General features: G+C 45.0%; 1 protein-coding gene across 1 annotated transcript in view; it reads left to right on the top strand.

Moving 5' to 3' along the window:
* LOC310644263 (mitochondrial peptide methionine sulfoxide reductase-like) overlaps positions 1-12,627 on the top strand; it is a gene marked incomplete at both ends in the record, with an annotated part of 37,742 nt that extends 25,115 nt beyond the window's left edge. Inside the window, one exon of the mRNA XM_083369095.1 lies at positions 12,469-12,627. Coding sequence (XP_083225221.1) covers positions 12,469-12,627 — 159 coding nt within the window. The remainder of the gene's footprint in view (positions 1-12,468) is intronic.
* Positions 12,628-13,708: the final 1,081 nt, after the last annotated feature.

Genomic DNA, 13,708 nt, shown 5'->3' with positions numbered 1-13,708 from the left:
TGATTGTAAGATCTATTTATGTGAGGGACCATGCTCCTACAGGGAGGGCATGCTCCAGGTTCCTTCTTTTAAATCTTGCCATCTTATAGGACCTAGGAATGGTGCCTTTTCTGGGGTTGCCCCTGTTCTCTGGGACAATCTCCCTTCTGGTAGAATAGACGACTGTTCTCACTTTTAAGAACTCCATTAGGACCGGATTCTTCCCCCAGGACTCGGGGTCTGATTTAGTAGGAGTCTCCTGGTGATTGTTTTCTTACGTACCTGGTTGTCGTAATGTGTTAGATATTTTTATTGGCAAACAAAGCCCTGATGAAAGGCTTTATTTCAAATGTTAACTTTAGAATCAATGAAGAACAGAGACTTTTCTGTAGTGGCCCCTGAATACTGGAATATGCCAAAAGCCAGGCCTATGGAAATCCACTGGCAGTATATTTTAGAGTGATGGACACTAGTTCTCTAAGAGGACTGAGGCCAAATTCTTGGAAGCTTCTAACCATGACGTCTTTCTAAAATCTCCATCTTATTGATGGCAGCATTAAGAGGAAATATTGCCTCTGAAGAGCAGTAGAAAGAAAGGTCTATTCTATGGAAACATTTGATGTAGAAAACGGAATATTGTCTTAGATCAGAAGTGGGCTTGAAGGCCACATTTGGCATTCACTTGGGCCTACCAATAGTGTAGCCGAGGGGTCCCCAACCCCCGGTCCGTGGACCGGCACCAGGCTGCGACATGCCAGAAACTTGTCCACACAAGCAAACAAAGCCTCATCCATGAGATGCAAGCAGTACACAAAACCATGCCCCCTCCAGTCCACAGAAAACCTCTCTCCATGGAACCGGTCCCTGGTGCCCAAAAAGTTGGGGACCTCTGCTGTAGCCACCTTTCAAGAATTACTGGCTGGAATCAGAGCAAATATAAAGCTGCGTATGGCTTCCTTTCCATTTTCAGTTTAAGAACTACAGGTAGTCCTCAACTTGCCACCACAATTGAGCCCAACATTTGTGTTGTTAAGTAAGACATCTGTTAAGTGAGTTTTGCCCCATTTAAAACCTTTCTTGCCACAGTTGTTAAGTGAATCAGTGAAGTTGATAAGTTAGTAACTAGGGCAGGGATAGGGAACCTTGGCTCTTCTATGACTCGTGGACTTCAACTCCCAGAATTCCTAAGCCAGCCATGCTGAGGGGAAAGGGAGAGTTTTCCAAGCTGAGCCATGCTGGCTCAGGGATTCTGGGAGTTGAGTCATAAAGGAGCCAAGGTTGCCTACCCCTGAACTAGGGTTATTAAGTGAATCTGGGTTCCCTGTAGACTTTGCTTGTCAAAAGGTTGCAAAAAGGTGATCACATGACCTTGTGACACAGCAACAGTCATAAGTACGAGTCAGTTGCCAAGCATCTGAATTTTGATCACGTGGTCATGGGGATGCTACAAAGGTGAAAAACAATCATACGCCACCTTTTTCAATGCTGTTGTAACTTTGAATGGTCACTAAATGAACTGTTGTAAATCGAGGACTATCTGTATAGTGAAGATGATTGTTTATCAGTTCCAAATTCATCTTGTGTCCTGTAAAAATAAATAAATATGGGTGACAATTTCTAAAGCCTTCCGTCTGGGAGTTACCGGTATATTGGTCCATGATTTTCCACGTTAGGCTTGTCTGACAGATAGATGTTTGGGTAGATCCAATACAGCTGTTTTTCCACAATTATATACGAAATCTTCTCTATCAAGCTGTCTGCTGGTCGCCATCCTTGGCAGCTCAACCCTTTTCAGCAGCTTCCTGAAAAACCGTGGGACTTTCAGTCCCTCTCCTTCCCCCCCCCCCATCTTGTGGCTTGACATTGTGTTCTTTTTACACAATGTGGTTCTTTTATGGGTGCAATCTGTTTTGGAAACATGTTTAGAGAGACCTTTGAGGTATCACGTAAATAAGCAGTCTCCAGAAACATGCTGAGTCTTTCCAGCATCGGATTCATGATGGAGCTGGTTGGGATCTGTTTTTCTTTCTCTCTCATGCGCACACTCTGTCTCTCTCTCTCTCTTTCTCACTGTCTCTCTCTCTCTCTCTCTCACACACACACACAAGCACCCTCAGGGACTCTGAAGAGGCTCTTTTTTGTTTCAGCCTCCTCCAGTGAATAGAACCTGCCTCCAACGCCTTGCCCCATAACAAAGGCAGAGAGGCGAATATAGATAATTGCTCCTCCAAGGCCATTCATGTACTCTGGATGGAGGAGGGGGAAAAAAGGGGGGGGGAGATGTCTCAGTTTCCCTGGCAACTTGCCATGATGGTGATTGGCAGCCAGAGAGCAAAGGTCAGGGGAGAGGCAGGTGCAATATCTCCCCTCTGCCTGGGCCCATTTTGAAATGATTCATTGCCATCAGCAGTTGCCCCCTCCCCCAAGTAGGACAATTAAGGGCAACTCCCGCTTAAAATTGGCACGTGCTGGGTGGACATCAATGTGTGTGAGTGTGTATGTGTGTGTGTGTGTGTGTGGGGGGGAGATGGGTATTTCTTGGGAGCTGGCAGTCTGTGGGCAGGGAGCTGTGTGTTGTGTGTTTCCAAGCTGCTAATGAGGTTGAGATTAAGGGAAGTGGGGGCAGTTTCGTAAGGTCTACTCCTTGCTGGAGGGGGACCCCAAGGTAGCTGAGGTGAGGGTAGAGTCATTCCAAAGATGCCAACATTGCTGGGTGTTTATGATGCGGGGGTGGGGGGTGGGGGAGGGGGTGGTAGGGTGAGGTGGGGAGGGCCAGCAGAGCAGCTTTTTTTTTTGTAGCTAGGGTTTGTGTTTCCTCTATTGTTTCTTGGCAACTGCAAAAGGCAGGCAGAGATGTGTTGAAGGAGCAGGGATGAAACACCTCTCATCCTGAACAACTCCGACTGTTGGGCACCTTTCGACTGACAGAGGCGTTACCACTTTGATTGGGTTGCTTGTTGTGATTTTAAGTAGAACTAAGTAAAAACAGGCAGCTGAAAATTGCTGTTTGGTTGGTACCATCTGGGGAAGGGTGAGGAAGGTTGGCAGAGAGAGAGAGAGAGAGAGAGAGAGAGAGAGAGAGAGAGAGAGAGAGAGAGAGAGAGAGAGAGAGAGAGAGAGAGAGAGAGAGATACTGGCCCAAAGTCACCAGGTGGCTTTCATGCCTAAGGCGGTTCTAGAACTCACAAGTCTCCTTGTGATTGGCCCAAAGTTACCCAGTCAGCCTTCATTGCTTTAAGGTGCGATTTCAACTCATGGTTTCCTGCTTTCTATCCTGGTCCCTTCACTTCAGACAGGTGCTGGAACAAGAGCTCTTAGAATTAGTTCAATCATGATTATCTTCCCTGAGCTGTCCATGGTTCTGAAAATGCTTACTGTACCTGAGAACAGACCAGTTTTGTCTCTCATAGCGTTTGACTTTAAGGACAGAATTAAAACCGGAATAAGACTTGTTAAAGCAGAAATGTGGCAGAGTTATTTCTAGGAGGACAAAACTTAGTTTCATTCTGGACACAGATCTAAGCTAAATAAAATGTTTATAGCTAGTCTAACTTTTGCTGAATGTTCCTCCTTTGATGGCAACACCTCCCACCTTAGTGCCACTGCTGTGCCACTCTTTCCTAGTATGCTTTTTGGGGACAGAGTTAGTCTTTGGGGGAAGAGAGAGAATGCTTTCATGTATTTGTTATGCAGAGTAGGACTCTGTTTCTTCAGCTGCATCACATAAACGTGAGGTTTAGTATCTGCTTGGAAAATCAAGTAATGCACAAATCATTTTTTTGATTTTGCAATGTCAGATGTGAGATTCGCCAGGTGTTCAGCAATGCTCCTGCTTGCACTCCTTCAGGCTATATTATTATTTGGTTTGTACATTGGTTGTATTGTCTAACCAAGTGCCAAATTAACACACACTCTCTCGCCCTACCCCCATTTCATTGTGATTGACTCCAGAGCCAAATTCCTTGATGGCAGTGAATGATGGGTTGTGTAGCCCAATCAGCTGAGGACTGTGGATGTTGTATGCTGTAGTCCATCTCCTTATCTAGAGTGCTAGTTTATCTTTTGAAAAAACCAGTGTTGGCAATGAACCTTAGCCAACATGGCAACCGTCTTGAGAATATTGACCTTGTAAGCCACTCACAGTTGCCTTGAATTGTGAGATGGGCAGGCATATAAATCAAACAAACAAATAAATATTCAAGCCCCTCAGCACAGTAGCCATTTAGGAGAGCACTAACAAAATGTTCTCAAGATCCCAGGTGGATTATCAGCCCCTACTGATAAGAAGTTATAAGCCTGCAAGAGTCTTAGCTGTTCCTTCATGCAGAGTTTCCATGTTGCTTCTGCCAATAAAATTAAACATCTGCACGGTAGATGAGCTGCATTTTAGTGACCATGGCAAGAACGTACCTGTGACCTAGAATATTGCTGTCCATCAGGGGAAGGAGAACGGGTGTTCATGATGGGACATCGTAACTGAGATCAGACTCTGGCTGTTTGGGAGATTTTGACAGACAGATCACATCATTCTTCTCTGACAGGTTTCCTTCTAGTGGCCATTAAACATGCTAAGATATTCCCCACCAGGGAGGGGAAAAAATCAATAACTCCCCTCCACATCCCAGAGGACAGGAAGACAGCATACTGCCTCTAGGAGCAATCTGTTATTTATATATTCTGCTCCTTGGTATGGCTTAAATACCAAGCACTTGGTCTCTGCTCCTTGCTCTGTGCAGAGGCCCCCTAGAGCTTTGCTCATCCCATCCTCTGGATGTGGCAGAAAGAAATATCTTAGCATTTATTGATCACTCCAAGGGAGACAGACCTCCTGTTTGTCCAGATCCATCTGGGATCCTGTTTCCGTAGTTCAGAAACAATGAGGTTTTTCTCCAAGGAGGTGTTTCCCTCTCTTACTTGCTGGGATTTTTGCAGGTAAGGGAGAAGACTAAAACCAAAGCATTGTTTTCAAACAATTGCATTTGGTGTTCAAGTGTTAAGGCGGGGCACCCTTATTTCCAATTTGCATTCCCAGGATCTGAAGTCTGAAGCCACCTTTGAGTTGCAATTCTGAGGCTGTTAGGCAAATAGGCTTCTGATTCTGTCTCTTATTCTTCCTGGCCTATGCAGATTCAGCTAGATGTCTGAAGAGCAGCTAGAAAGGTCAGGGGATGGATTTAGAGGTGGACACCTTACTATGGAATCCATCCATCCATCCATCCATCCATCCATCCATCCATCCATCCATCCCATTCCAAAAGTTGCAAATTGGAATTGTAGATCTGCTCCACTGATCAGCTAGGAGAGCTACTATATCTTCTGGGCAGGGACAGTGGAGAGAAGATTCCTTAGAGCTTCAGGATGAAGGGTCCAAGGTGGAGGAGACATTTGCTTTCCTTGTGAGCCCAACCGATTCTTCCCTGCCAATGGAGAACGTTTGAGGAGAATGTATATGGGTGTTGAGCATCGGTGCTGAGTAGGCACTCACTGTAGTCTGGAAGTAGGACAAGAAAAGACTTTCCTTGGGTCACTTCTCCTCACCCCGCAAACCTCCAGATGGGTGGAAATGCAATTCCCATCATCTTCTGCCACTTTGCTTCCTTAGGATGGGTTTAGGAGAGACTGGCTGAGCCCTCCTACCTTTTTCTCAGCTTGAATGGGTTGAGAGACAAAGTTGAGAGCTCTAACCCAGGGGTCTTCAAACTTGGACCTTTTATGACTTGTGGACTTCATGCCTGGCTGAGGAATTCTGGGAGTTGAAGTCCACAAGTCATAAAAGGGCCAACTTTGAAGACTCCTGCTCTAACCCAACTGTATTAGAAAGCAATCTCAGAAGCCCTTTATAAACGCAGTGGTACCTTGGCAACTGAACTTCTTTGAAACTCATTGAATTTGGTATGCAACACATTTTGACCCAAACATTTTGTCCCGGTATTCATTGTTTGTTTGGCACTCAACACAGAAGCTAGGACTTGTCGATGTTGGTAGCCTTGTGACTCACTACATTATTCCTTATGGGGAAAAATTGTTCAGTACTCATCATTTTTGGTACTTTGAGCACCTCCCAGAACCAATTAATGTTAAGTACAGAGGTGTCACCGTATAAAGAATGTGTACATTCTGGTGATATTCTCATAAGAAGACAAATTTCCTCATATATGAACCTAGAAAATGCCTTTGCACAATCTGCCAAAATTGGTTAATTTTAATCTTGCTTGTTTATTTGTTTTTTTCAGGGTATCATATATATACTATTCATGTCCAATATCCAGTACTAAACTGCCTGTTTTTGAAATTGTGGTGGAGGTATATGTGTGTGTGTTTACTTAAATAAGCAGAAATACAGTATTTTCTACAAAACAGGATTGGAATCCTACACAGTATCTTCAAAAGCAAGAAAAGGACATAAAATTGAGTAATGAAGCCTTGGTTAAAACACAAGAGGGCCTAACTCATAGACATCTAAAAAATACTTGGGTTTACCTGAAGTTATCAAAGCTTCAGATCCCCTGCTTGAGTTATTTGGAGAAAATGCTTATGAGAGCCAATCCCATTTACTCTTCTGATCATGACTTGGATATTGACTGTTCCTCCTGAATTCGAGCCAGTGAAAATTCCAAGGAGTGCCGCTTCGATCATTGCAAAATTTCTCAGTTTAAGAAGCAGGAGAAGGATGTTGTGTGAACGCAGCCATTCACTCTCCATTAGAAGCCCCAGCAAGTCCTCTTTCTTTCTTCTTTCTCTCCCTCTCTGGATGCAAAGCTGACTTCCACTGCTCTTTTTCCTGCCGCAGCGTCTCTGCTGACGCCAGGCTCAGCTGGGTTCCAGTTAATTAACCATGTTGTCTTATCGGCTCTCTTGCATACCTCATCCAGACTGCATGCGAATTAACTCTGCCTGCGATAAGCCTCATTGTACTTAGCCCTGGAGAGCCACAGGCTTCCTTCTCAGGCTTCCTTCCCCTGACATAAACAATCCAGCTTCCCTCAGCCAAAAAGCCTCCTGAGCTGTCCATGATTCCTTTGAAGTGGGCAGGGCCATTAATTCCCTCTCTCCCTGCTCAACCGTCTCCCAAGGCCACCTTCTCCCCCAATCAATCTACAGTGTGTCCTCAAACTAATCACAGTCGGTACCAGAATTTCCATTGCCAAGCAAAGGGCAGTTATTAAATGAGTCACGCCCAACTTTTTTTGTCCTTTTCCCTCCCTGGTCGTTAAGCGAACCACTGCAGTTACTAAGTGAATCATATGGCTGCAAAATGAATCCGGCATTCCTCATTGACTTTCCTTGCTGGAAGCCAGCTGGGAAGGTCGCAGATGGTGGTCACGTGACCCTGGGATGCTGCAACTGAAGTAAATACATGCCGGTTGCCAAGCAACCCAGTTTTGATCACATGACCGTGGGGATGCTGCGATGGTTTTAAGTCAATCCCTTTTTAAAGGGCTGTTGTAACTTCGAAGGGTTGCTAAATGGGTGGCTGTAAAACAAGAACTATTTGGCCCCTCTTTCTGCCTCTGCCTCCCCACTAATCCTCAGGAGAGGAAAGCATTTCCACCTGGTAAAGGCAGACGACAATCCAACGATCCAACCATGGCACACAGGGAGAAGGAGGTGGGAGAGCTCCACCAGTCTCTGCTAAACTCATGAATGAATGAACCTTTATCGTCAAAGTACAACCATGTATACATTGAGATTGGCTCAGCCTCCCTTTGTGCCCCCACCACCACAACTCACAGTGACAACAAACCCACCATCTTGTTACACCATGTGAGCTAATTGCACAACACAACGGCCTCGCAAGTCAATCATGCATAAAGCTTATAAAATTATTTCCTGTTCAAAAGCCTAACAGCCCATGGATAAAAGCTGTTCTTCAGCCTGTTGGTGCGGCTGGCTATACTCCTGTATCTCCTACCCGATGGTTGGAGAGTAAAGAGGTACCGTCCAGGGTGTGAGTCGTCCCTGAGAATTTTCCTCACTCTTCCAAGGCAGCGAGCCCTGGCGAGGTCATCCAGTGGTGTCAGGGAACAGCCCACAATGTCTTGTGCTGTGCTCACCACCCTCTGTAATGCTTTCCTATCCGCGGCTGTCAGACCAGCATACCAAACCACAATACCGTGCGAGAGGACGCTCTCTATAGTAGACCGGTAAAAGAAGGTCATTAGCCATTGTTCTACCCTGTTCTTCCTGAAGACCCTGAGGAAGTGGAGTCTCTGTTGGGCCTTTCTGGCCATCTGGCTTGTATTGATAGGGTAGCAGAGACACTGGATAGCATTTTTGTGGCTGCACCTTTCTAGACCTTTGATGGATGGAGAGAAATGGTACCTAGCTTTTTGTCCCAGTCCAGAGAAGCCCCAGGGAGAAGCCATGCATTTAAGAGATGGGGGAGTTCCATGGTATGTGGAAATGACCTTGGGAGACAGGAGAGCTGCCAACCGGTGTGTAAAAGATATCTCAGCTCACAGAAGGAGGGAGTGTGGGGAAAACATTTCAGAAGGATCCTCCTTCGCTTTCTGGAGAGTAGAAGGAAAGGAGGGGAAAAATACGTTCAGTCTTGCAAGATTCTGTTTATGTAACCTTGCCAGAAAAAGCTACTGCTCCCAGTTGCCCTTCTCATCAAGTCTGCCTTGAAGAGCTAACAGGGGACTAGCTGCCAATGTTCATCTGAGTCTCCTAGCGTTTCGTTCATGGGATGTGATGAAAAAAAGGTTTGCCTTTGCCCAAGTAATATGCTCTTCCCCCACACAACAGTTCTCAAGTAAAGATGGGAACACATCAATACAGAATAGCATTAGAGCCCAGAGGAAAAGATGTAAAGTCTATCTAACATGACAGTTTTGGTGTATTTGTCTCCTGAAAATGGCTGGGGAATTCTGGGAATTGAAGTCCAGATTGCGAAAGTGGTGGTACATTAGAGAAACGGTGGAAGAAGTAGTGTGGAACTGCTTAAGCAGAATAACAGTTGGAAGGTACCTTGGGATTCCAGTATGTGAACAACCGGTTCTCTGTGTGGATGCTGCTTCTGGAAGTCCATTCTGGGCCTGGGAAACAAAAAATTAGCTACTGGCTCTGCTGAGCTGGTGCAAACCAGCTGAATCCCACTGCTGCTTGGAGGTCTTCTAGTTCAGGGGTCCCCAACCCCCAGTCCATGGACCGGCACCGGGCCACAGCATGCCAGAAACCAGTCCGCGCAAACAAGCAAAGCCCCATCTGCAGGATGCAGGAAGCATGTGAAACCACTCCTCCTCCAGTCCACAGAAAAACCTCTCTCCACGGAACCGGTCCCTGGGACCCCAAAGATTGGGGGCCTGTGTTCTAGTCCTCTGCTCAGGCAGGAAACCCTTTACCATTTCAGACAAATGGTTGTCCAATCTCTTCTTAAAAACTTCCAGTATTGAACCATCCACAACTTCTGGTGGCAAGCTGTTCCACTGATTAATTGTTCTCACTGTCAGGAAATTTCTCCTTAGTTCTAGGTTGTTTCTCTCCTTGATTAGTTGCTTCTTGTCCTGCCTTCGGGCGCTATGGAGAATAGCTTGACTCCCTCTTCTTTGTGGCAGCCCCTGAGATATTGGAACACAGCTATCAATTCAATAGAGAGTTATATCTGCCTCTGGAGATTGCAAGAAAAAGCCTTGTTTGGAAGTATCTGTCTTAAATACAGGTTACAATGGCGAGCGATTTATTACCTTTTTTCATGTTTACAACCATTGCAGCATCCCTGTTGGTCACATGATCAAAATTTGGATACTTGGCAACTGGCATGTTTTTATGACTGTTGCCGTGCCCCAGGTTTATGTGATCACTTTTTGTGACTTTCTGACAAGCAAAATCAATGGGGCAGCCAGATTCACTTAACAACCATGTGACTAGCTTAACGGCAACGAATCACTTAACAACTGTGGCAAGAAAGGTCGTAAAATGGGGCAAAACGCTTTTAACAGCTGTTTCACTTAGCAACAGAAATGTTGGGCTCAATTGGGGTTGTAAGTCGAAAACTACCTGTACAATATAGAAAGTCATATTAAAAGGAGATGGTGTGAAGAACCAGATGTGTGGATTGCAGATTTGGGGGGGGGAGTGGGGGGGTTGATATTGTTGGTAGAAATCGGGATCATAGTCATTAACAATTAGTAGTGTTCCATTATACTGCCCACCCCATTCTTTAGCTTTGCACTTTAACTCTGAATGAATGCATCTTGCTGAAACAACCTGGAAGCTTTGGATGAGGGAACTCTGCAAATAGACAGGGATCTTGGGGGCCCTCAAGTGGCCACCCAGGCCGTGGCAATCCTTCTGGGCAGTCATGTTTCAAGTCAGAAACATTCCTTAAAAACTATTAAAACATATCACAACCTTAGGACAGAGGTGGGGAATGACGGCCCCTTTATGACTTGCAGACGTCAACTCCCAGAACTCCTGTTGAACTCCACAAGTCAGAAAAGGGTCAACATTCCCCACCCCTCCCTTAAGACAACCTTTGCTGACTTAACTGCTTTCAAGATAAGGTGGACCTCAACTCTCTGGAGTCTCAGCAAAAAGAGACTGCTGGGAGGGCGTTCGTACATCTGGAGCAGTGTCCCTCAGCCTTGGCAGCTTTTAAGAGGTGTGAGGTTCCCTATCTTGCTGGCTGGGGAATTCTGGGAATTGAAGTCCATGCATGTTAAAAGTTGCCAAGGTTGAAAAACACTGGCTGAAGACAGCCCAGGATTGAGACAGGCTGACCGCTGATTCATGAGCTCTGATGAGTTTTCCAGGGTTATGAACCAAGATTTTTCCCTACCAGAGACGGAGAGTTTAAAGTAAGGTCTGGATTGATTCGGCATGGAGAAGATGTGCACACTGGCTGAGGAAGTCTGGGAGTTGAAGTCCACAAGTCATAAAAGGGCCATGTTTGAAGACCCCTGCTCTAGGGCTTCTGAGCTGTGTTGCTGAAAATTGGTGTTGAAACTGAACACATCTGAACTTTATGATTCTTACTAGCATTGTTCCAAAAACTGAAGACAGTTGACTCTTGACTCCAGCTTAAGTGGGGAAAAGGAACTGTACTGGTTTGTATCATTGCCTTATCCATTACAGGTAGCCCTTGGCCTACAGCCATATGTTTAGCGACCATTCAAAGTTACAACAGCACTGGAAAAAATAACCTACAACTGGACCATGACAGCATCCCCAGGTCACATGATCGGAATTTAGGTGCTTGGCAACTGGCATCTATTTACAAAGGTTGCATCATCATTGGTAACCTTCCCAACTGGCGTCTGACAAGCAGAGTCAATGGGAGAAGTTAGATTCGCTTAACCAGCACATGATTCACTTAACAACCGCAGTGTTTTGCTTAACAGTTGTGGCCCAAAAGGTTGTAATTATTGAGTGAGAGAGACTCATTTAACCATCTTGCTTAGCGACAGAAGTTCTGGTCCAGTTATGGTTGTAAATTGAGGATTACCTGTATTGTCTAGGGCTGGGATCCTCAACCTTGGCAACTTTTAAGACTTGTGGACTTCAACTCCCAGAATATATATGAAAAAGAAGGTAACGAGCTGCACTCCATTCCCCAAGCACTGTGAAAATCCTTCCTGCCCTAGCAATACTTTTGATTGCAGCTCCCGCTTTTCCTAGCCAATATTCAGTGCCACAAGCACCAGAAACCTGTTTTCTCTTTATGAGTGCTGGCCTTCTTAAAAACATTAATTCTCTTCCCCGAATCTTGAAATTCCAACATCACTTGGATATTGCAAGAAGGAGGGTGAACTTGGAAGTACTTCGTTCTGCTAACTATAAAAGTAAATGTAAGCCATTTTTCCAGGTTCTCTTGCTTATGAAATCAATAAGAGAATCCTTTTCAATTGAAATATTTCGAAGAAATCCTAAATTAAATGATCTTCCTTGTCTCGGTGTCATAAAAGGGATCTGGAATATCCAGGCTCTTATTTAGAAGTCACATTTGGCAAACAGAAAGGTTGGTGAGTGAAGATGAGCTACAAGGATCTGTAGTGGTTGTTTTCTTATAGATGTTTCATTACCCAAACTAGGTAACATCGTCAGTGCTAGCACTGATGATGTATTCAAGATGGACAGTGATTAATATTTATATGTTACTCATATGTAAGGGTGTAGGCCTATACATACGTTGTACATAGTATGTTTAAATGTGTGTTGTGTATGTGCACACTTTGAGAGCAAGCAACTAAATTTCATTTTTAATCTCTGCCATTGTGCCCACAGTAAAAAAAATGACAATAAGGCTTATCTAGCTAGCTAGCTATGACGTTGCCTAGTTTGGTAATGAAACATCTGCAAGAATACCACCAAGCTCAGAGTGCATCAAGGATCCCTCATTTCAACCCTGAGCTAGAAATGTTTCCTTGAATTGGTAACCTAGAAGTAAAAAACCTGAGCATAAACGACCCTTCCTTTCATGACTCTGCAGGGAGACAATATTTCAGACTGTTCTTTACTTGAAAAGCATTTCTACCTCTTCTTTGGCAGGAGTTGGCTAAGAAGCAACTGGGACCAATAACAACTGAGATTCGGGAGGCTGGCAAATTCTACTACGCCGAAGATTACCACCAACAATATCTGAACAAAAACCCGGATGGCTATTGTGGCCTGCAAGGCACTGGTGTGGCCTGCCCCGTAGGCAAATGAGAGTTCCCCAATGGGAGTATCCTCGGGAGCCAGGGTAATCATAACCCTTGAACAGTTACCATGGCAACCGGCGGCCTAGCATCTTCGTAATTCAACTGTGATTTAGCAACGGGGGCCTTTGTTCCCTTCTTTTATGTCTTGTAGGACCCTGTAAGATTTTGGGGGATCAGGTCAAAAATGGGCAGCCTGCTGGATGAATTTGCTGTGGATGTTAATGCTTTGTGTGGGAGAGATAGATATAATTTCCATCCAGCGCAGATGTTTGGGATCGCCTGACAAGGGGCTGATAAATATACATTATGCATTTATCCCTTTCTTCGTTTCTCTACCTTCCCCAAGAAAGCTGATGGAGCCATCTGTGATTCCTCCATCTTTGCAGTGAATTTGGTTATCCAGCACAGGCAGTCCTCAACTTACAACCACGCTTGGGACCAGAATATCCATTGCTAAGCAAGAGAGTCCCTAAGTGAATCGTGCCTGATTTTACAATCTTTTTTGCCTTGGTTGTGAGGCAAATCACTACAGTTAACTGAATTGTGCAGCCGTTAAGGGAATCCAGCTTCTCCCATGGACTTAGCCTGTTGGAAGCTGAATGGGAAGGTTGGAAATGAAGGTCCCATGAGGGTCGCCTCACACGAGCTTGGGACGCTACAACCATGTTCTATACATGCCAGGTTGCCCAGCACCCAAGTTTTGACCTCGTGACCCTAGGGATGCTGCGAGAGTTGTAAGTACAAATACTAGTTGTAAGTCATCTTTTCAGTGCCTTTGTAATTTGAAATGGTCACCAAACTGGTAAGTCAAGGACTGCTGCATTGGTCCCAACCCACTTCCCTATCTTGCCCTCTATTTGGGTTGGTAGGGCTTAGAGAAAGAAAACTCTGTACACACAAACTTTGCTCTTTTGATCTGGATCTGCAATAGTGGCGAATATCTGTAGCTCCTTTGTAGGATGATAAAGGCTCGTTCTCTGAGCTTGTGGGTTGGTTTCTGAATGTTTTGATAGCAGGCTAGGTGACATCTTCAGTGGAGTTCAGGGGATGTCAGAGTTCTTCTGTTTATAAAGAGTTCAGGGGATGTC

Source organism: Vipera ursinii (assembly GCF_947247035.1).
Source record: "Vipera ursinii genome assembly, chromosome: 9".
Taxonomy (NCBI): domain Eukaryota; kingdom Metazoa; phylum Chordata; class Lepidosauria; order Squamata; family Viperidae; genus Vipera; species Vipera ursinii.
The sequence above is the reverse complement of the archived record's forward strand: the minus strand, read 5'-3'. Positions and strand labels throughout refer to the sequence as shown.